The sequence below is a fragment of the Ylistrum balloti genome, unplaced genomic scaffold (assembly GCF_031769215.1).
Source record: "Ylistrum balloti isolate Yb309-2 unplaced genomic scaffold, AGI_CSIRO_Ybal_v1 Utg369832, whole genome shotgun sequence".
Classification (NCBI taxonomy): domain Eukaryota; kingdom Metazoa; phylum Mollusca; class Bivalvia; order Pectinida; family Pectinidae; genus Ylistrum; species Ylistrum balloti.
The window spans coordinates 249,992-276,341 of NW_026781994.1; the positions used below are offsets into that span (position 1 = coordinate 249,992).

At 31.9% G+C, this 26,350-nt stretch overlaps 1 protein-coding gene across 1 annotated transcript; it reads right to left on the reverse strand.

Annotated features, from left to right (window-relative positions):
* Positions 1-1,679: 1,679 nt before the first annotated feature.
* LOC132545219 (uncharacterized) lies at positions 1,680-20,878 on the reverse strand. Its single transcript, XM_060208894.1, is given in 10 exon segments — positions 1,680-2,365; positions 2,828-2,986; positions 3,684-3,762; positions 4,021-4,089; positions 4,274-4,446; positions 5,045-5,183; positions 5,536-5,681; positions 5,996-6,181; positions 6,660-6,711; positions 20,741-20,878. Coding segments are annotated over 10 exon segments (1,827 nt in total).
* Between the last annotated feature and the right edge of the window lie 5,472 nt (positions 20,879-26,350).

Genomic DNA, 26,350 nt, shown 5'->3' on the forward strand with positions numbered 1-26,350 from the left:
TATTGAACAAACACCACTCACTGCTACACCGTGTTGAAATTAGCTTTTCTACCTAAAATGTTAAATCGCACAACAATGGACAACGTGACGTCGAAGTGGAAATCCGACCAAATTGACGTTACGATATCCATAGACGAAACTATGACGTTCGGAAACCCTGGTTGCGTATAGAAAAAAACTAATGGTCATATACTACATAATATATACTATGATCTGGACCAGGGCGAAATCTTCATATTAATATTGACAAGGAAAAATTGTATTACATTTTCCTACACATATTTTCGTTTTCCTGAACGTCGATAATCAACGATCCAGTGAGCAGTAAGACAGACAAGTGAATATCCTACATGTATAAAGAGACAGCAGAGTATTCTGATGTTATCGACAGCCAGTCTGCTGAATCATTCAGTGTGCTGTGAAATTGAGTCGTAAAGAATCAGTTGAAAACACTTGTGTTTAAAAGGTACCAGTAAATTCGTGTTTCCTTGTACCAGAGGATGAGATAAATAATATCTCACCGAACACTGAAGATGGCTGACACTGTCACAGACCATTACATCATGTGGTATAGTAATATATATCCTTAACTAATATTGTGTTTATCCAACAGGTGGGTTATCCGAAACTTTATAGCTATCCTTTACCTCTATGGAAATCCCATTTCAGACTTACTTTCTTGTAAAAAAAACTTTTCTGGTTAGCAAGACATTAACAACTCAAGGGAGGTTGTGACAGGTTATGTAATTTCGTTTAAGATATGTATTGTATTTCTACCTATATGTAATTCATCCACTGATATCATTATATTTCCTTAAGGAATGATCTAGTCCTTTCACAAAATGTCTTTTTTTCATTTGGCATGTTCAGTTTTGAATTATGTTCAATTATTTTTCATACAATACTAGTTCTCAGGATATCTATATAAAAGACAAGGGTTTAAAATTTTGTTTCTAAGCATTAAGTGAAAATTCTGGAAACATTTGTGAGATATAATTATGTCCTATTATCGTTTGCATATTCAGGTGTCAAATATTATTTAGCTTTTTGTAGCTGTGACAGGTACATTGTGTCATCTGGTATTCAATCTGTAGGAATAAGTCAGCAAAAGTAACTCTGAATAGCTCTGTAATGAGAAACCATTTCGTTTTTTTATTATTATTATTTAATATTAATTACCCGTTATCTCGCCTTCATATCGCATATGTCTTGACACCTAACATTGTATGTCTTTGTATGAGTTAAATACGTCGATCATTTGTAATTCAATGCTGCGGATATTTCATACGTGCAACAAATAATTTTTATTGCAAAATTACATTGTGTGGTCGCAGCAATTGTAGCTTCCTAAACTATACAATTACAGACTACAGTAAGCTTAACATGTGTACATCTATACTACATGGCCAACACAACTCCCTCTAAAGCAAACATCATATAGAATGACATAAACGAAAACCTGCAAAACGGCGTGGAGTGAAAAATGTTCAGGTTTTACCATTTAGATTATAATTGTATTGTAAAACGAAATAAGATAAACTGCAAACACATAAAACAGAGGAAATTATATACTTTATTACTATACAGTAATACTTCTTTTAAGCAAAAACAACACCAAGAACAAACGAGCCAGTGGCAATCATGCAGTTAAACAAATTACTATTTCAGGTGTATGAAATCTATTCAGTGACTAATTCATACATTTTCTGTGAGATGTCATTCTTCTTTTCGAAATTTGCAGAATGAAGACAAAAGTCATTGCCGACGATTAGCGGATTATGTACAGGGCAATATGGATCATGTTCTATGAGAGGTTGTCGAATATCGTCCTGTCTGTTAGAATGTATAGGACACGGATCACTAGGGGGCATAATGGCAGGCTTTGTTGAATCTATAACTTGTTGGAAATGTGTGAACTCATTCGAACTTTCGAAATCATTATTGAGGCGAGGGCGGCATTTTTTTAACCTTTTCAAACAGAAACCTTGTTGATCTTTCTGTATGTGCTCTATAAGTTCTCTACAACCGTCGCTCCATTTAAAGTACGAGTCTAAGAAAGATTCCAGGCATTCGTCTGTTTCAGAAAAACATATTAAAGAGTCTTTCCTGTAATGTGTATGTTTCCATTTTCGAATCAATTGTTTAATTTCTTCGGTTCCGTAATGGTGACATATTGTTACGATAGTCACCATGTTCTGCCTACGGAATTCCACTTTGGGAGAGTCCTCTAGCAAACTCCACCATTCATCTTTAGTCATAACCTTTGTATGAAAATGTTGCTGTAGGCACTGCTCCAACGCCGTGGAAACATTTGCGTGTACTGATTCTCGGCACATATTTAAAATATTTACCTTAGGCCGGTGATCTGCAAAAAGTTAAAACAAAGATGAAATTAATCTGTTTTAGTTCAATCATCAGAATAAAACAGGAACATTGAAAGTTTAGAGTGAGAGAGAGAGTTCGTTCATTTTAAACACCATCCGACTTAAACATAAAGAGCATAAATGGCGATAAAGATTTCGAATTTTGTTTATTTTGACAAGTATATTTGTGCTAAAGTTGTCTTTTCACAAACAATAAGAAAGTATAAATTAGTCAACAGAATCGTAATCCAAACTCAAATTCAATAAAACTAAGACAAAATATGAATAAAAGAAAAATTTAAAAGGAGATTCTAGGATGAGTAAAATTGGAAAAAGACCAGATGTTCAATTTTACAAGAACGTGTGGTTCGTATAAGAATTGTTTTGCTACTTTATTAGTATTATTTGATGTTATAAAATAACTGCAAGGAATCTATAAAGGAACAATTTGATCATATACTTGCCTATAGACAACATGAAACATGTCAACAGGATAATGAGTAGTACCAGTCCACTCACGACACCAACCGTAGCGTAAATCGTTGAAAAGACATTCTCTTCCCTTGAGGTACGTTCTACCAATAAAAGTTTACAATGCTGAAATTAATGCTGATTCATAGAAACTTTTCTTCAACGATAAAATTGTACAGCAAGACAATACCAATGTGTGAACCGAACTCAAATTCACAAAATAGAGTTAGATATAAACAATTTAAAGATTTACAGGGAGACCCCTGAAAAAGTACAAGGAGAATAAGGCCTGGTGTTCCGGAAGAGTTAAAGTCTGATGCTTTATCGACGACACCCTCCGTGTAAATTTAGATCAATTCAAATAAGTAATGTCACGTTCTTAAATGGGAACAAGGTATACAGCGCCTCCAACATTTACAAATTTACATATTGTGTAAGTTTTTTCTATTGGCTTGTTTGTTTATTTCTATTAAAATAAAACATTAAATGTTAACAAGAACATTTATTTGGGATGCATTGAACCATAAATGTGAAAGTGTGAAAAATATTTGCTTCGTGAGATAATATCTATATATATACAAAGGTGGATAGCATTCACGTATTTAAACAATGATATACAAGGACGAAATGATTTGTATATCTCATATAGCTTAATTAATCATCTGTTCATAAAGAACATCGTTTTCCGTTGTATGTCATGGACATAGGCAGATGATTGTCAGTGATATGAAGGATTTGTATCAGATCTAGAGTTGTTGAAGCGTCGTCAAATCAATCAATCTATTGAATAATGAAATACTACTGATATTCGTGTTGATTTTAAGTATACAAATAAGTAAATATATTTACCTGTTTGGTAATTGACTTCAATGATTCCCGACTGAGATAAAGGACATGGACTGATTCCAATACATTGCTGTACTTTCACCTGTATCAAATTCAATCAACCGATATCATCATTCGTAGAAAATAACAGGGTTTTTTAGAGAAAAATTGAATGAACGTATTCTAACATTTGTTTTCATAATTCCCAGTCGTAATGATGATCAATACTATTAACTGTAGAAATAACATGAATACAAATGACAAATGAATATACTTTTTTTTTCTAAATACATTAAACAATAATTGTAATTAAATGAGTTTTGATTTTTTATGTATTTTAATGTCATGTAAATGTTCTAACCTCCACTCTGTAATTTCCATTGCTGATATCAATGAATTCGTGTTCATATCTTGGAGACCCATGTTCAATCTGAAAGTTGGATAGAAAAATCATTTAAATTTTTTTGTTAATATGGCGCGTGTTTTATTGTGCTATTACTGACTTTATACCACACTGGAAATTTTAAGACTTGCTAATAAATCACGACTGCCCAGTACACAAACAATCATTGAGACACAAAGTCAAAAGAACATATTCTATTTTATCATATTACCTGAACGGTGTGTTGTTTGCCAGTTCCAGTGTCTATTACACTGACAATGTAAACGGTAAAATTGTTGGCGTGTTCGTCCGATATTGGTTCAAACACTACATGCATTGTCCTAAGCCGGTAGATGTAAGCTGCAGCAATCGTCAATTTCATTGATTTTGGAGTAAAATATCTTGCTAAAGTATAAAAAGCACATATATAATTAGATATGGCTAATGAAAAATCTGAAGATAGGTCTCAAGTTGTTTAAAACAACAATATCCAATCATTTTATTATTAAGCATGTTTTCCAACTGTTGAAATTCAAAAGTTCAGTAAACTTTCCCTGTCTTGATAGTAGTAATCCTCTTTTTCCTTACTATCAGGTTTAGGTTCAATCACGAATTAAAGGTATTCTTTGAAAAATGATGATTTTCGTATCGTCATCTTATTTGCAATGCTTAATCTACCTTGGTTTAAACAGGTAAGCTCTTTCCGGAACAGGTGACCAAGTAATGAGTTTTATGAAGACACAGATATTGTAAAACATACAATATACAGTTGAATTATGTAATGATGCTTGACTTTGAATGCACAGACCTTGTAATACGATTAAGAAATGTTAGGTATATCTACCTGACATAGCACATGCAAGAATATGACCAATCAATAAAAATATATTGCCAATTAGAAATAACTTCTTATTGAAGAAAAGTATATATATCTAAATATCCTAGTGTCACATATTCCATCAAATTGTTTTTAGATAATTGTTAAAAAGAAAAATGAATTTACTTGTGTAGACGGTAAATTGGTAAGTTACACTTGATCCAGGGTGACTTGGATTCATGGTGTATGCTGTGAGCGTGATGAGGTAAACTCGTTTTTCACTCTGACAATCCAAGCCCATAAAACATCCGTACACAATTTCCCTCTGTCAAATAAATTCACGTAGGTTATCTTTTACTTTCATATCAATTGATAATTCTTTTATCGTTTGCAAATAATGAATTCATAAAATCAATAACAAACAAGTACACAAATTAAAAAATGGTTTTACAACTATTTCATAACACGTGTACATGTTATCCGAAGCCTGTTAAGTAGATGAATTGGGTAAATATCAGAACAATTAAAGGATAAACGTGCCATTAATTTGTCACATTTTGCACTACCAACATACCGCATAAACGTTATCCTAAGCTTGGATTTCATTAACTACAGAGGAAGTTAGACGATATCAGGAATTTTCTTCAATCAGTAATTAATAAAAAAAAATAGCTTACGGGATGTGTTTTATCTTGCTCCGGGGTTTTATAAAATGGAAAGTTGAAAAGTCGATAACGAGGATTGTCCTTGTAATACGGGTCTAGCAGTTGTGGGTATCTCGGATCGTTCATACCAACAAACTTAACAAGCAGTGCTTTTGTATCTGTTAGGTTGAAAATGGTTTGGTTATTGTCCAAGCTAGCAGTCATACAAAAGTAGGTACTTTCAGATTAAAAAAAGATGATTATCATCACATGAAAAATAAACTTAGAAAGCAAAAGACATGAGTCACAGCTCGACATGAGGAGAATGTTTTAAGAGTTAATGTAATGCCATTTAAAATCTCACATTTAGTTTCACACATTTGGAAACCATTTACGGAAATCGCAAATATATTTGATTCGTGTTACAATAATGAAATGAATTAACTCATGTTGGTTAAGATTCTAATGTCTGCATGTTTACCCTAACACTTACCGTAGGGACTGTTTCTTGGTAACCGAAATGTTAGATTTAAATTTGGATTGTTCCTGATGTTGTTTTTGTCTGCAATCATATAGAAACTAACGGTACTGATTGTGGGCGGATTCATGTCCACCAATGCATCCAGGTCGTGCTCATAACTTTCCAAAATTCGGTTGGTGTTTTTGAACTGTTTCCATTCTAGTGTAAAAAAAATATAGGTAAATATAAAGCAATCGATCTGACTTGTAATCAAACCAATAAGAGATAACAAAGATAGGAAGAGCAAATGAACAAATTCTATCGCTTTACATACATTGGCTTACAAGAAATATCAATGATCCAGGTAAATCAGGTATGTCGACGACAAATATTGTATTCCCAAAGTGTCCTCATTGTTTTCTTATGTTCAGCCTATCTCTGTCTTATATAAGTATCAATTAATTATTATACTTATTTGATGTTAACAAAGGTGAATGTATCAACTACATGCTTATATATTATAAAATCTGGACAGTTTCTAAATGAGGGCTACCAAAAATGGTTCGAGTAATCTTATCAGCTAGTGGTATGGTTATAACGCATTCACCTCTCACTCGCACCATCGAAACCAAAACCATCAATAAGACCATAACAACTCCCAGACATTTTTTTTACTTAACATTTATCAATTTTTTACCTTCGAACATTCCAATTGAGCAATCAAAGTAGGAGTCTGTCGGGAACCGTTTCTGGAAAAATTCCATAATGAAAGTAAATTATATTTGTTAAAAGTTAAGCAAAGAGTAAATTGTATTTTTTAAATATATTGCAAGTAATGCGAGAGAAAAACAAGCAAGGGAAGAAAAAAAACGACCATATTGGATCACCAGTTCATTGACATATTAAAGGGGACAATACTGATACAAATGTGCCTTACTTTTCAAATGCCGTGCTTCTTTTTAATAATTTAATTTAAAATAATTTCTTTCTTTTCATAAATATTTTTTCTTTCAAAAATATTCTTTATGACGATTTCCTTTTTTATCCATATATTTAAAGCAATCATCAATATTTTGTTTCATTAAACCTTACTTGCTTAGGTTTGAAATCACGAGAAAAATTCTTTTAATGTAAGTAGTTGTATACTATTTGATAAGTCAGTAATCTGTAAATGCATGTCACCATCATTTTCATCGGAATACTAAAAGTTAACGAAATTGGGCATTTGGTAATTTTAATATGATCCAAGATGAACTGGTTTACATAAATTCACTTTTTTTTATTAGACAAGGAAATATATATTTCAGAATAGTTGCTTCAACTTTTCGTGTTTTGCATATATAAGGATGTTTTTACAGATTTGCTTAATGAATCTTTTCCTTTTAAGTAAAAGATATTTCGTCTTTGCAAAATGATACTCGACACATTTTTATGACAATTGAATTCAAACTAATGATAAAATACAAAGCCTGGTAAAGACATTTGAATATGAAAGTAATACTACAGAAGAATGGTTTTTACACTGCATAAACATGAACTTTAAAAAAGTAAGGAAGCATTTACTAGTGATGCTTTCACTTAATGTTAATAGAAGGAAATGGACGATGATAAAAAGCGTCACTTTCGATTTCGTTTCTCATACATTTTCATAATTAGTAATAAAATTGCGTCTTAATCTTAGTTTTGAACTTAATCAATACATTGCAGTTTAAAGGAAAACCAATGATCTGCATACAATTACAGGGATATGAGGACAACAAGAAAAGAATAACGACATTCAATGATAAATATTAGTGCTGAGCAGATGTTAGAGTACGATATATTCCACACTCTTATCGATAATCAATCAAGACAAATACAAATACTTGGAATCTTTGTCAGTTAAATAAATATAGAAATACCAGAAGCGATACTAATAAGATGGAGACAACTGTTTTGTTATGCCTCACGTTACATATAAGTTGTCTTCAGACAGTGTCATTTAAACTAGGTATATGCATGTAGGTCACTAATTACTTATGGAAGTAATGGGCCAGTTGTCATATCCGAAATTACATGATATATTAGATACTCTAAAATGTATTCATTCATACTGAATGAGAATTACAGTTCTAATGGTTGGTTGGTCCGAGGTAGCAACCATAAGATTTCATTGGTTGAACAAAGGACACATAACTTTGTGAAGTGTAGTCAGATAATGTAAGTAAAATACAGCAGACAGCAGTTTGGTCCTTCTAGGACCCTTGGGTGATTGTAAATCTTCTGTCTGTCTGTCTGTCTGTCTGTCTGTCAGGATGTCAGGCTGTCTGTCTGTCTATCTGCCTGCCAGCCTGCCTGCCTGTCAGTTTGTCAGGCTCTATGTGTGTGTGTGTGTGTGTGTGTGTGTGTGTGTGTGTGTGTGTGTGTGTGTGTGTGTGTGTGTGTGTGTAAGTGTCTGTCTGTCTGTCTGTCTGTCTGACTGCACGCCTGCCCGCCTGTCGGTCTGTATGTCTCGTTCTCTGTCTCTTAAATTTCGCAACCCCTATTTACAGAGTATTTAAGACTATTTTCTTTTTCAGGAAAACAATTTCGATCCATCTTACTTATCTAAATTCTGCTATTATCCTGCAGTTTCGTAAGATGTGTTATGTCACGATGATAGTATCATGGAAAACGGGTGTTTGACAAAGGCAACGAATACATGAATAAGTTTGCTTTATCATGAAAAATGTTTTTAGAATTAAGAAGCATTACTGTGAAATCATTTAAAACTTTACGCATTACGTGAGCCTGTTTAAAAATTAACATACATTTCTATAAACATCTTTTGCAATACACACTCGATGATAAGTTATTTGCTGGAGACATATGAATAACACGTGGTCATTCCTCAAGAGCATGCTCAAACGTCTTTTTATGCTTATCAAAGCCTATATGGTCCAAAATATATATGGTCCAAATTAATTTACGACCCAAAGTCTATATGGTCCAAACTGATTTATGACCTAAAGTCTATATGGTCCAAAATACATATGGTCCAAATTAATTTACGGTCCAAAATCTATATGGTCCAAAATCATTTACGGTCCAAAGTCTTTATGAATTAAAATTAAAGATACATTGAATAATTGTGTATTCATTTAACATAGATAGAATTATTAGCAAACCAGACGTACTTTTTATTCTAGTTTCGATAATTTTGACCGAATATAGTTGCATGAAGCCTTCTTTGTCATTCTGCTGAAGAATCCCTGAATAGTCTTAGATTGTAAATGTATATTATATTTTGATCCTCGACGCATATTCTCATTTAAGAATAAAATTACATTGTGAACAATGTTTTCAAAAGAAATACTGTAATAACATTCACTATTTTAATTCCGGTAGGTGTAACTAAATTGTATATGGTATTGTTCTCAGTAAAAGTGTCCTGAGTTTAACAAAATAAAAGGATTTCTTTTATAGCTAGACGAGTTTTTACCATAAAATTGTCACTCTACCCTTATGAAATATTACCGAAGTGTAACCACTTCACACTGCCACTCGAAGTTTCTACCTATAGAAGGTTATTATGATTGTAATCATCCTGGATATCTCGAAGGTTTCTCAACATGATTAAGGAGTCAAAACCAGTTTTCAGTCCGGCATGTTCAGCAACCGGGTGAAAAATCTACATTATAATGTACTTTGTCACAAAATTTTTGTTAATTTTCATTACATTGTTTCTAAATTATTGTTTTCTGTCATATACCCTTATTAAATTTATCATATCAACACAGATAAGAATGAACGAAAAACGGTGACGTGATGCTTTAAGCCTAGAGTAAACAATATTTAGAAAATGTTTTTATATACTATGAACCACTTCCCCAAGGCTTAATAAGTTTATATATATATGTATAAAGCATCAATGATTAGACAATTTGTTTATAGTGCCTGGCATGGTCATCAGTTGACTCCAAAATACTAACATCTTGACTTCAAGTCTATAAAAGATTTATATTTCAATCCCGAAAACATATACATGTACTTACATATAAATCTCGGGAAGGGTTAGAGTAGATATAAACTTGCATCACGAGAACAAAACAGATTTATACTTATATCCCAGGAACAGTTAGAATAGATTTATAGTTGTATCTCATGAACAGTTAGAATAGATTTATATCTATATCCCAGGAACAGTCAGAATAGTTTTATACTTATATCCCAGGAACAGTTAGAATAGATTTATACTTATAACCCAGGAACAGTCAGAATAGATTTATACTTATATCCCATGAACAGTTAGAATAGATTTATACTTATATCCCAGGAACAGTCAGAATAGATTTATATCTATATCCCAGGAACAGTCAGAAGAGATTTATACTTATATCCCAGGAACAGTTAGAATAGATTTATACTGATATCCCAGGAACAGTTAGAATGGATTTATACTTATATCCCAGGAACAGTTAGAATAGATTTATTCTGATATCCCAGGAACAGTTAGAATAGATTTATACTTATATCCTAGGAACAGTTAGAATAGATTGATACTTATATCCCAGGAACAGTTAGAATAGATTGATACTTATATCCCAGGAACAGTTAGAATAGATTTATTCTGATATCCCAGGAACAGTTAGAATAGATTTATTCTGATATCCTAGGAACAGTTAGAATAGATTGATACTTATATCCCAGGAACAGTTAGAATAGATTTATACTTATATCCCAGGAACAGTTAGAATAGATTGATAGTTGTATCTCAGGAACAGTCAGAATAGATTTATACTTATATTCTAGGAACAGTTAGAATAGATTGATACGAATATCCAAGGAACAGTTAGAATATATTTATAGTTGTATCTCAGGAACATTCAGAATAGATTTATATCTATATCCCAGGAACAGTTAGAATAGATTTATAGTTGTATCTCAGGAACAGTTAGAATAGATTTATATCTATATCCCAGGAACAGTCAGAATAGATTTATACTTATATCCCAGGAACAGTTAGAATAGATTTATACTTATAACCCAGGAACAGTCAGAATAGATTTATACTTATATCCCATGAACAGTTAGAATAGATTTATACTTATATCCCAGGAACAGTTAAAATAGATTGATACTTATATCCCAGGAACAGTTAGAATAGATTTATACTTATATCCCAGGAACAGTTAGAATAGATTTATACTTATATCCCAGGAACAGTTAGAATAGATTTATACTTATATCCCAGGAACAGTCAGAAATAGATTTATATCTTATATCCCAGGAACAGTCAGAATAGATTTATACTTATATCCCAGGAACAGTTAAAATAGATTTATACTTATATCTCAGGAACAGTCAGAATAGATTTATACTTATATCCGAGGACCAGTTAGAATAGATTTATACTTATATCCCAGGAACAGTCAGAATAGATTTATATCTATATCCCAGGAACAGTCAGAAGAGATTTATACTTATATCCCAGGAACAGTTAGAATAGATTTATACTGATATCCCAGGAACAGTTAGATTTATACTTAATCCCAGGAACAGTTAGAATAGATTGATACTTATATCCCAGGAACAGTTAAAATAGATTGATACTTATATCCCAGGAACAGTTAGAATAGATTTATACTTATATCCCAGGAACAGTTAAAATAGATTGATACTTATATCCCAGGAACAGTCAGAATAGATTTATACTTATATCCCAGGAACAGTTAGAATAGATTTATTCTGATATCCCAGGAACAGTTAGAATAGATTTATACTTATATCCCAGGAACAGTTAAAATAGATTGATACTTATATCCCAGGAACAGTTAAAATAGATTGATACTTATATCCCAGGAACAGTCAGAAGAGATTGATACTTATATCCCAGGAACAGTTAGAATAGATTTATACTTATATCACAGGAACAGTTAGAATAGATTTATACTTATATTCTAGGAACAGTTAGAATAGATTGATACGAATATCCAAGGAACAGTTAGAATATATTTATAGTTGTATCTCAGGAACATTCAGAATAGATTTATATCTATATCCCAGGAACAGTTAGAATAGATTTATAGTTGTATCTCAGGAACAGTTAGAATAGATTTATATCTATATCCCAGGAACAGTCAGAATGGATTTATACTTATATCCCAGGAACAGTTAGAATAGATTTATACTTATAACCCAGGAACAGTCAGAATAGATTTATACTTATATCCCAGGAACAGTTAGAATAGATTTATACTTATATCCCAGGAACAGTTAAAATAGATTGATACTTATATCCCAGGAACAGTCAGAATAGATTTATACTTATATCCCAGGAACAGTTAGAATAGATTTATACTTATATCCCAGGAACAGTTAGAATAGATTTATACTTATATCCCAGGAACAGTTAAAATAGATTGATACTTATATCCCAGGAACAGTCAGAAGAGATTTATACTTATATCCCAGGAACAGTTAGAATAGATTTATACTTATAACCCAGGAACAGTCAGAATAGATTTATACTTATATCCCAGGAACAGTTATACTTAATAGAACATTAGATTTATACTTATATCCCAGGAACAGTCAGAATAGATTTATACTTATATCCCAGGAACAGTTAGAATAGATTGATACTTATATCCCAGGAACAGTTAGAATAGATTGATACTTATATCCCATGAACAGTTAGAATAGATTGATACTTATATCCCATGAACAGTTAGAATAGATTTATACTTATATCCCAGGAACAGTTAGAATAGATTTATACTTATATCCCAGGAACAGTTAGAATAGATTTATACTTATATCCCAGGAACAGTTAGAACAGTTAGAATAGTTTATATACTTATATCCCAGGAACAGTTAGAATAGATTTATACTTATATCCCAGGAACAGTTAGAATAGATTTATACTTATATCCCAGGAACAGTTAGAATAGATTTATATCCCAGGAACAGTTAGAATAGATTTATACTTATATCCCAGGAACAGTTAGAATAGATTTATACTTATATCCCAGGAACAGTCAGAATAGATTTATACTTATATCCCAGGAACAGTTAGAATAGATTTATACTTATATCCCAGGAACAGTTATAATAGATTGATACTTATATCCCAGGAACAGTTAGAATAGATTGATACTTATATCCCAGGAATAGTTAGAATAGATTTATAATGATATCCCAGGAACAGTTAGAATAGATTTATACTTATATCCCAGGAACAGTTAGAATAGATTTATACTTATATCCCAGGAACAGTCAGAATAGATTTATACTTGTATCTCAGGAACAGTCAGAATAGATTTATACTTATATCCCAGGAACAGTCAGAATAGATTTATACTTATATCCCAGGAACAGTTAGAATAGATTTATACTTATATCCCAGGAACAGTTAGAATAGATTTATACTTATATCCCAGGAACAGTTAGAATAGATTTATACTTATATCCCAGGAACAGTTAGAATAGATTGATACTTATATCCCAGGAACAGTTAGAATAGATTTATACTTATATCCCAGGAACAGTTATACTTAATAGATTTATACTTATATCCCAGGAACAGTAAGAATAGATTGATACTTATATCCCAGGAACAGTTAGAATAGATTTATACTTATATCCCAGGAACAGTTAGAATAGGATATCCCAGGAATAGAATAGATTTATACTTATATCCCAGGAACAGTTAGAATAGATTTATACTTATATCCCAGGAACAGTCAGAATAGATTTATACTTATATCCCAGGAACAGTTAGAATAGATTTATACTTATATCCCAGGAACAGGAAATAGATTTATACTTATATCCCAGGAACAGTTAGAATAGATTTATACTTATATCCCAGGAACAGTTAGAATAGATTTATACTTATATCAGGAACCAGAATAGATTTATACTTATATCCCAGGAACAGTTAGAATAGATTTATACTTATATCCCAGGAACAGTCAGAATAGATTTATATCCCAGGAACAGTTAGAATAGATTTATAGTTATATCCAGGAACAGTTAGAATAGATTTATATTATATCCCAGGAACAGTCAGAATAGATTTATACTTATATCCCAGGAACAGTTAGAATAGATTTATACTTATATCCCAGGAACAGTCAGAATAGATTTATACTTATATCCCAGGAACAGTTAGAATATAGATTTATACTTATATCCCAGGAACAGTTAGAATAGATTATATAGTCAGAATAGATTTATATATCCCAGGAACAGTTAGAATAGATTTATACTTATATCCCAGGAACAGTTAGAATAGATTTATACTTATATCCCAGGAACAGTATCCCAGGAACAGTAGATTTATACTTATATCCCAGGAACAGTTAGAATAGATTTATACTTATATCCCAGGAACAGTCAGAATAGATTTATACTTATATCCCAGGAACAGTTAGAATAGATTTATATTATATCCCAGGAACAGTTAGAATAGATTTATACTGATATCCCAGGAACAGTTAGAATAGATTTATACTATATCCAGGAACAGTTAGAATAGATTGATACTTATATCCCAGGAACAGTTAGAATAGATTTATGATATCCCAGGAACAGTTAGATATCCCAGGAACAGTTAGAATAGATTTATACTTATATCCCAGGAACAGGAACAGTATAGGAACAGTTAAAATAGATTGATACTTATATCCCAGGAACAGTTAGAATAGATTTATACTTATATCCCAGGAACAGTTAGAATAGATTGATACTTATATCCCAGGAACAGTTAGAATAGATTTATACTTATATCCCAGGAACAGTTAGAATATATTTATACTTATATCCCAGGAACAGTTAGAATAGATTTATACTTATATCCCAGGAACAGTCAGAATAGATTTATACTATATAACAGTTAGAATAGATTTATACTTATATAGGAACAGTTAGAATAGATTTATACTTATATCCCAGGAACAGTTAGAATAGATTTATACTTATATCCCAGGAACAGTTAGAATAGATTTATACTTATATCCCAGGAACAGTTAGAATAGATTTATACTTATATCGTAGGAACAGTTAGAATAGATTTATACTTATATCCCAGGAACAGTTAGAATAGATTTATACTTATATCCCAGGAACAGTTAGAATAGATTTATACTTATATCTCAGGAACAGTCAGAATAGATTTATACTTATATTCTAGGAACAGTTAGAATAAATTTATACTTATATCCCAGGAACAGTTAGAATAGATTTATACTTATATTGATACTTATATCCCAGGAACAGTTAGAATAGAGATTTATATCCAGGAACAGTTAGAATAGATATCCCAGGAACAGTTAGAATAGAGATACTTATATCCCAGGAACAGTTAGAATAGATTGATACTTATATCCCAGGAACAGTCAGAATAGATTTATACTTATATCCCAGGAACAGTCAGAATAGATTTATACTTATATCCCAGGAACAGTTAGAATAGATTTATACTTATATCCCAGGAACAGTTAGAATAGATTTATACTTATATCCCAGGAACAGTTAGAATAGATTTATACTTATATCCCAGGAACAGTTAGAATAGATTATACTATATATCCCAGGAACAGTTAGAATAGATTTATACTTATATCCCAGGAACAGTTAGAATAGTCTAGATATCCCAGGAAGGAACAGTTAGAATAGAACAGTTAGAATTATACTTATATCCCAGGAACAGTTAGAATAGATTGATACTTATATCCCAGGAACAGTTAGAATAGATTTATACTTATATCCCAGGAACAGTCAGAATAGATTTATACTTATATCCCAGGAACAGTTAGAATAGATTTATACTTATATCCCAGGAACAGTTAGAATAGATTTATACTTGTATCTCAGGAATAGTTAGAATAGATTTATACTTATATCCCAGGAACAGTTAGAATATTTATACTTATATTTATACTTATATCCCAGGAACAGTTAGAATAGATTTATACTTATATCCCAGGAACAGTTAGAATAGATTTATACTTATATCCCAGGAACAGTTAGAATATATTTATACTTATATCCCAGGTACAGTTAAAATATATTGATACTTATATCCCAGGAACAGTTAGAATAGATTTATACTTATATCCCAGGAACAGTTAGAATAGATTTATACTGATATCCCAGGAACAGTTAGAATAGATTTATACTTATATCCCAGGAACAGTTAGAATAGATTTATTCTGATATCCCAGGAACAGTTAGATTAGATTTATTCTGATATCCCAGGAACAGTTAGAATAGATTGATACTTATATCCCAGGAACAGTTAGAATAGATTTATACTTATATCCCAGGAACAGTCAGAATAGATTTATACTTATATCCCATGAACAGTTAGAATAGATTTATACTTATATCCCAGGAACAGTCAGAATAGATTTATACTTATATCCCAGGAACAGTTAGAATAGATTTATACTTATATCCCAGGAACAGTTAGAATAGATTTATACTTGTATCTCAGGAACAGTCAGAATAGATTTATACTTATATCCCAGGAACAGTTAGAATAGATTGATACTTATATCCCAGGAACAGTCAGAATAGATTGATACTTATATCCCAGGAACAGTTAGAATAGATTTATACTTATATCCCAGGAACAGTTATAATAGATTGATACTTATATCCCAGGAACAGTTAGAATAGATTGAATAGAGTTAGAATAGATTTATACTTATATCCCAGGAACAGTTAGAATAGATTTATTCTGATATCCCAGGAACAGTTAGAATAGATTTATTCTGATATCCCAGGAACAGTCAGAATAGATTTATACTTATATCCCAGGAACAGTCAGAATAGATTTATACTTATATCTCAGGAACAGTTAGGGTAGATTTATACTTATATCCCAGGAACAGTCAGAATAAATTTATACTTATATCCCAGGAACAGTCAGAATAGATTTATACTTGTATCTCAGGAACAGTTAGAATAGATTTATACTTATATCCCAGGAACAGTCAGAATAGATTTATACTTGTATCTCAGGAACAGTTACAATAGATTTATACTTATATCCCAGGAACAGTCAGAATAGATTTATTCTGATATCCCAGGAACAGTTAGAATAGATTTATAGTTGTATCTCAGGAACAGTCAGAAGAGATAGATTATATCCCAGGAACAGTCAGAATAAATTTATACTTATATCCCAGGAACAGTCAGAATAGATTTATACTTGTATCTCAGGAACAGTTAGAATAGATTTATACTTATATCCCAGGAACAGTCAGAATAGATTTATTCTGATATCCCAGGAACAGTTAGAATAGATTTATAGTTGTATCTCAGGAACAGTCAGAATAGATTTATACTTGTATCTCAGGAACAGTCAGAATAGATTGATACTTATATCCCAGGAACAGTTAGAATAGATTGATACTTATATCCCAGGAACAGTTAGAATAGATTTATATTTATATCCCAGGAACAGTCAGAATAGATTTATACTTGTATCCCAGGAACAGTTAGAATAGATTTATTCTGATATCCCAGGAACGGTGTGAATGTATGTGTAATGAAATCCACGGAACAAATGGAGAATAATTTTGCAAACATCCAGGAAACAGTTAGAATTACATTTTTACTTTGATCCCGGAAAAAGATAACATTTGTAGTTAAATCTTGTCCATAATAATACAAATGTATAGGAGTAGGAATATGTATATCAATACTTACACCTTGTGAACAGTCAGATGATGAGTGACAATTTGTGTTAAAGGTCACTGTAGCGACATCACAGAATAACAACAAAGATGTCGATGTTATACTATGCCAGAAAAGATTGTGTAAATCCGTTCTACGTAACATCATGCTGACTCCTTCTAATCTACTCCTTACCCATAAGACTTAGGGTAACTTAAAAGCCAAACCAAGTCTCGCTCCAGTGACAGAGAAGATTGAGCAGATCGGCGTAAATATTGTAGGTGACTAAAGCCGACGAGATCTATTATCACTCCATTAAGTTTCGTAGTAAAATGTATCTCATTTGAAACCGGTTTTAACGTACAATGCAAATAGGAAATGTGAAATAATGAACGATCATTGTGTTAAATAGATATATAGACATGGAATGTCTTATCATCTGAAGTGCAGACAAATAGATGTTTGATATTTTACCAATGTACTTGCATTTTCACTAGCATAAAATCTCGACAAAAAGGACCACAATCACAAAGTGAAAATATATATACCTGTAACAAAATAATGTCATTTTTTTCTTAAAAGTATGACAACGGAGGACCTGATCATTTCAAGCACCTGCCTCATGTCAGCCAGAGAGAATTATCCTATCGTTATGAATTCATCGACGTGTAACTGAGAGTCTGAAAGAAATCAGCTGATAACTGATGGAGTCGGATCTACACACAGGAACTGAGAACAAAAAGCAATAATTCTTCCAAACCTCATTGAATGAAAACATTTCTCTGCGTTTTAATGAAATTTAAGAAATTTGTAGATAACATTGAAATGTTTTAAAAACAGTGGGCAGCAAGTTCTATATTTGTTTAATCGAAATACAATGAACAATTACATGCCATGGTTATGAAGCCTATCTTATATATATTTGAAAAGAATGAAATCAGCACGGCAATTATATTACGCTAACGTTTACAGACCTAACGGCCATCTTCAGGCGATACATATATATATATAGTACTGCCACAAGCATTATGTCCCTTATCCTGTTGTTTTCAATGTGTTCGTCTTTGTTGTTTCCTAATTTCCTGCTAGCTATTGACATGTCCTGATATATATTTAATCATTAAATGCTTTTGGAGGAGATGTACGGACAGGGTTAAATGCTGAAAACGACGAGCAATAATTCTTTAAAGAAATGCTGAATTATTCACAGTTATTGAGTCTAACAAGGTTGAAATAAACCGACGAAAATTTGAAACAGATCTCCGGGCTCTTCAAGATTTATATGAAAAAACAAGGGGCAGTAACTCTTCTAAATACAGACGAATTTGACTGTTGTTCGACAAATCAGCAAAACATTCCTTGATAGAGTTCGGTTGAACACTGTGGTATGAGAACTCCGGAAAAATCAAATTTTATGTCAAATAAACAGACAGAATAGCCTCACGATGATACGTCAGATCAAAAATGCTTGACAAGTGCTTGAACGCATACGTGGACGTAGGCACACACAAAGCAACGACTTTATACATAAATAAATATATAAGCATTACCTTTAATATGTGGCGTTGTAAAACAATGAACGGGCAGGTATATTCAGAGACATCGAGGAGACAGCAACCCCATAGTAACAAAGGAAACAGCAGCGATAAGGAACCGTTGATGACAAGACCATCGAAAAGCTAGAAAAATAAGAGGGATGTGCCAGGGCGACAGACATCTATTGATAAGAAAACAAGAAAGTCAAATGGGGCAAAACTTAAGACGAGAGGAACTAGGAACACATAAAAGAAAACCAGATAGTTAAACCTCTCCAGGAGACACTGGCGACAACTGAACCTGAAGAACACCAAGACACTAGGGACCAAGGACACCCCAAAGACCACAGGAGCTGACATTACACTCAAGAGGACAGAAAATGGGGTCACATAAAACACATCAGGTCCGCGTACACACCGAAGGACCCAAAGGTAAACCGATGACGAACAGAACCTGAAGACAAACAGAAAACGAACAGGGCTTGATGGGTGACACATAAGTGGCAAACGAGAACTCGGAACGCATCAAAGAAATTAAGACATCAGGATATGACAACAGCTAACAGGAAATTGAGAAACAGCAAAGACGAACACATTAAAGACAACAGGATTAGGGACATGCCATAGGAGAAATTAAAAATCGAACGAAAGAAAAGAGAACATAGAAATATTGTCTTTTATTGCTGCACAATTATGAGTATCCGTCAAGGAAACTCAATCTTTTATATCGTACTAGAGGTAATTATTCCTTTCAATGCCTCCGCTAGGAAGCGAACCCGGGACCTATGGCTTAATAGTCTGACGCTCAACCAATCGAGCTAAAGAGATGTTCTCTCTAAACTAGTGGTATATTGCAGCTAGGTTACACAGGAATTGCGAAATTTCTATAATAAGCATGTAACTTAAATCCGTAACTTTAGTCTTTCGATCAACTAATGCTTTACAACATCTTATATTGTCGTACCAAGAACGCTTGGTTACTCTGATGATAGCTAACTGTGGTATATATAAGGCTGAAGCCTGTACAACAAGACACCTTTCAGATCTAATACGAGGTCTCGATACCCTGGTAACGAGATATACCAATTTACACATAAACTTGTTTATTCAGAAACTACCCAACCATTACAATATAATGTACACAACCCTTTATGTTGCGTTGTATATCCCGGCTAGACGAATCACACAACGTTCCAATGGGTGCTTATGAAATCAACCCACCGTATGCATACAGAATATGTCTGAAACCTGGCTCTTTTGCAGTTTGTTTGGTTTTTGTTGTTGTGATTTTTATGTACAGACTGATACTGTAAACAATTAAGTAGTAGCAATTATCTAAACTGAAATATGTATTGGAATTTCAACACCTGAAACTTTAATATGATTTGTGTGTTCAACCATAAAATGCAAGTGAATTTATGTACCTAAATTAAATTTGAGACTGATTGAACTGTTAAGGTATAAAATATGTTTTTTTAATCTTTAAAAAAGATCAGAAGGTTTAACTTTTGTCTCGTCTGTCTTTATACATCAATTTACCTGCCACAGCAATATTCATCGTAAAATTAATTTCGACTTAAAAATAATCAACACATACCATTTGTGAGCATCTCCGTCGTTGACAAGCTTGTAAGTCGCTCATTGTGACTTCATTTGAAGTTGGGCAATTGACTTCGCTTAAACTTAAACTGCTATAACACAGCAGAAACACAGAGCTTAGTCTAAATGCCAACATTTCAAGATTCACTTTTCTTACTACCAATAGACAGTGTCGAGCTAAACAATACACTTACGATAACCAGGAAGTTGAACTGATGTTACCTGGCTCGGCGGCAAAGTCAGGTGATGCTTCACATTTTGACGCATCACTTAAAATCTCATGTTTCTATTTCTTTTTTGAAGATATATAGAATAATCTCGGTAATAAATATTCGCTAAAAAAAGCATCTTCTCAATGAATACTGTTTATTTATATTTGAAATTAAATACCAGTTTCTACACATCTAGCTGCATAATTATCGCGGTATGCACCATCAGTATACACAAAACAGTGAAAATATACCAGGCACCCGACACGGCTTTTTCTGTTGAACAATACAGAAAAATACGCACCAGACATGAACGATCGAAGAGCTTAGGACACTACAGTCTCTCATTACTACATATTTCAAATTGTCTGAAATTGGGATGGTCGTTTTTGTGTAGATTGAAATTCCTCTGCGAGGTGACCCTATTCGTATCAGCGATAAATTCCTTTGTAACTGATATCTTATTTACCTAAAATATTTTCTAAGGTCGATTTGAATTCGTGGATTTCTTACACCTGTTAAAACGAGCCATAACAGACATCGTGAAATCAATACAATTGCGCACCATTTGATAGAATCCTACATTTTCCGGTAACATTACATTGCTAAAAGTTTACTTTTGAAGCGTTGATTTGGGAAGAAAATCTCATAGTTTCTTCTGTGTTCGTATAACGTCCTCGAACAGCTCGGAATACTTCCGACGACCGTGTCTCATACGCACTGATCCCTCCTCATTTGAGATATCAAAGTATATTTCTACATCAAAATGATACATTCGAACTGAAAACAAACGACACATTTCTTAAGATTTTCCAAGATTCTGCAGGATTTTTTTTCTTTTTTTAGTTTAAACAATGTTTTTATTTAATATTTAACAATGACACCCATCAAACGATACGTAAGGGACACAAGCTTAGAGCTTATATCAATTCCAGTCTCAAAAGTTAAAGTTATGAATACTAAAAAAAGAGAATTTATAATATTCAGTGTAGTGTTACCAGATCTGACGAAACGGAATGTTTTCAATTACGTAATATTTGAAGAAAAATCTGATTGTATCTAAAGATATCGGGTATTATAAACAACAATATTACAATACACATCATGTACATCTACTGAGGATCGTGAAAACGGTTGAATTCCTGTGTCTATGCTAGGTTTTTCTAAGGATATTTTAAACAGGCAGTTGGTATACCAATGTGCCAAAGTGTGTTTTTTTATTGTGGCCGGCAAATTTTGTTTTCGTGTGATTGTTATCATATCCGAAAGATGAGATGGACAAGAGTGACACAAGTCTTAAAATTGATTCAATTCAAAAGATAATATAAAACAGCGTGTTGAACTTGAAATCGTTCCGACTCACTACAGATCCTGTTAAAGTACACCTTTTAAATCTAATATATCCATAGAGTTGCAAATCTGCTTCCTTGTCCTTGTCTTAGAAATTTCTCAAATATCGTGTTCACCGTATTACATGCATACACAATCTGGGTAAAGATGGCGGTTCATTACGAGAACATGTACATATTCATTTTTAGGAATCATGCAATTCCACGTGGTCTTCAGTCTATTTGTACTTTGCTTGTCATATTTCCAACGTGACATTACTTTGAACACGTGGTCCTTATTCTCTCGACATGACGTTTAAAAGTCATTCCTTATTCTATTATGACTGTGTTTTACTAATTTGAAGTTACGATAATAATCAATATTGGTGATAATGTTGGTGAGAAGTTTGTTTTTACTCAGTAACGTAACACCGACAAAATAGCTTGGCTCCCGTACAATCATTGCATATACAGCTGGTGTTGAATTCTCTTCTTGACTGCCGTGTTCGTTCTATTAAATAGTGCAGAACTGAATATATTATAAAGGTTTATCTGGTACGATGTTAAAGACTTGAAACACACGGCAACATGTGCGCATGAGCATATAAAATTTGTAACAGCATACCACTTATAAAGTAGCATCGTGTGTCATCCCTTTGTACGTTTACATTACGAATCGCTATCATATGTACTTAAATAAATTAGATACACAAGTACTTATTTTAACTACTTTCTTCACGCACCGAAAAGTATAAATAGTTTGAATCTTTAAAAGCCAACGTTATTAAATTACACCACATAATATTTAAGAAGAATGCTCATAAGGCGAAAGATATCGTTCTCTCTTCCTATATACAGTGTAATCATTCCCGTTTGTTTGTTAATGTTTGTTTTGTTTTTTAACTCAATACGTGTTTATTTATCTAGTTCAATGTATAACATTTATCTAGTTCAATGTATGACACTTATCTAGTTCAATGTATGACATTTATCTAGTTCAATGTATAACATTTATCTAGTTCAATGTATGACATCTATCTAGTTCAATATGTAACATTTATCTAGTTCAATGTATAAGATTTATCTAGTTCAATGTATAACACTTATCTAGTTCAATGTATGACATTTATCTGGTTCAATGTATAAGATTTATCTAGTTCAATGTATGACATTTATCTAGTTCAATGTATAAGATTTATCTAGTTCAATGTATGACACTTATCTAGTTCAATGTATAACACTTATCTAGTTCAATGTAATGTATAAGATTTATCTAGTTCAATGTATGACATTTATCTAGTTCAATGTATAAGATTTATCTAGTTCAATGTATGACATTTATCTAGTTCAATGTATAACATTTATCTAGTTCAATGTATGACATTTATCTGGTTCAATGTATAAGATTTATCTAGTTCAATGTATGACATTTATCTAGTTCAATGTATAACATTTATCTAGTTCAATGTATGTATAACATTTATCTAGTTCAATGTATAACATTTATCTAGTTCAATGTATAAGATTTATCTAGTTCAATGTATGACACTTATCTAGTTCAATGTATAACACTTATCTAGTTCAATGTATGACATTTATCTAGTTCAATGTATAAGATTTATCTAGTTCAATGTATGACATTTATCTAGTTCAATGTATAACATTTATCTAGTTCAATGTATGACATTTATCTGGTTCAATGTATAAGATTTATCTAGTTCAATGTATGACATTTATCTAGTTCAATGTATAACATTTATCTAGTTCAATGTATGACATTTATCTAGTTCAATGTATAAGATTTATCTAGTTCAATGTATAACACTTATCTAGTTCAATGTATAAGATTTATCTAGTTCAATGTATGACATTTATCTATTTCAATGTATAAGATTTATCTAGTTCAATGTATGTCATTTATCTAGTTCAATGTATGACATTTATCTAGTTCAATGTATAACATTTATCTAGTTCTTTTCCAGAGGTCTGTATTGTAGAAAAGATATTGTATTGTATTGTATTGTAGTTATTGTATTCCATTGATGATGTATTGTATTGTAGAAAAATATTGTATTGTAGCCACCCAGAAATATTTATCTGATGTGTTTCTACACTATTGTATTGTATTGTATTGTATTGTATTGTATTATATTATATTATATTATATTATATTATATGCAAGTCTGGAATGTGTAACACTCTGAAAAGAGTATTTGAAAATGATACAACTCAACACAAGATACAAATGATGTGTTTGGATTTATTTGGAAGTACAAGTCAATAAAAATAGGAATGTAATGATTACAAAGCCCTGATGTAAAGCTTTGAATCGATATAAAACATTTTAATGTAATGTTAGTTTCAAAGATGAAATAGAAATTCAAAAAACAACACACCTGTAGTCATAAAAACAAATGACAAATATTGCAGAAAATAAGTTTGGTTGATTGATAATTTATACTGCAAATATGAAAATACACAAAATTAATTTTAACGTCAAATTTATAAACATTCTTAGCAAGGTTTTTGGCAAATTAAATGGGGATATCATATTAATGACTTAAAAAACTTATACAAATAAATGAGATTAAACATCCCCTTAACCATAAGGAATTTTATCAACAGCATAAAAGAAATGTATAACGTCAACCATGGCATCCAAAATTTCAGTCTTGGTTTTAAGTCTCGCTCAATTGCAGCATGTAACAAGAATTTATCATACAAGCCACAGTAGCTTCATAAACTCATTACATATGACTTATGTTGGTGTATACAAATATATCAAAATTACATTTGATAAAAATATCTAAACAGAACATCAATAGGGTTTAACTTCTACTTTAATTTAAATTTCATATATACAATATCAAACATCAGAAACGTTTGGAAGAGCAGCTGTACATTTCGGTAAAACACACTTATTTGCTTTCTTATAATTCCAACTGAAATGAAAAGAAAAGTCCATGATTTTATCAAAACATGCATTGTATGAATGTAGGTTATTTTATTTGTATCAGACTTAGTAAAGGTAAAAGGTGATTCATTCTTGCGATCTAACAGTCTGAACCAGAAACAAAAGAATTCCATTTCTGTTAAAATCCTCCTACATCTGATATACTAGCCTCTGGTGCTGAAAGTGTTACGTTTTGTGTTCTATATACTTCAAGTAAGAAGCAAAAGAACTGTTGACAGTCATAAATACTAAGACATATCCGATACAAACAGGCAAGACAAAACACCACTCTAAAGTCTGATATTTACAGGAAAAACGTTTGATATGTCATGGCACAAAATCGTATATGATATAAATCTCACATCCCAAGTATATAACAATATTTATATACATTCTTCATAACAGACATAACTTTTAAAGTGTTGTTTGTAAATTATGATTTCTAAATAGAAGTAAAACAATGTACCACAAAAACACATAAATAATTTGACAATCAAAATAAACAATCAAAAACAATCAACAAAGATGAAACATCAAACCTTATAAACATTTTAATAAAGAGTCACACAAAACTTGTACAAAATTAAACTTGTAGGTTCGATTGAAAGGCATGTACATGTACATGTTTGCAATTTGCACAAGGACTGGGAAAATTATTTGTATTTAGGAAGTTTTATTTGTGACAGCAATTTTACTATGTGTTACAACACTGTTGATTAGAGACGGTTTTCTACAAGACACCAACACTGAACTAGAAATACACAAGTTATCCTGATGAAATATCCCGAGTATTACTTCATCAGTACGTGGTGACATTCCATCCACCTTCAGCTACATCATGTACGTGTTGATGTAGTTCATACCTTAAGACAGGATATATTGTACACCAATCGTATGTCATTCTGATATCAAATCATAAAAAAAAAATATTCTATCAGGTAAGATTCAAACTCCAACCTTTAAGAGAAACTAGTCATCTTGAAAAAAAGTATTCGATGTATGAAAAATTGGATGATAAATTATTTTTAATTGAATGCAATTCCTGATCCTGTTAACGCCCACTTACAAAATTTGACAATCTGACAAAATTCAAAGAGTATAAACAATGAACACTAATA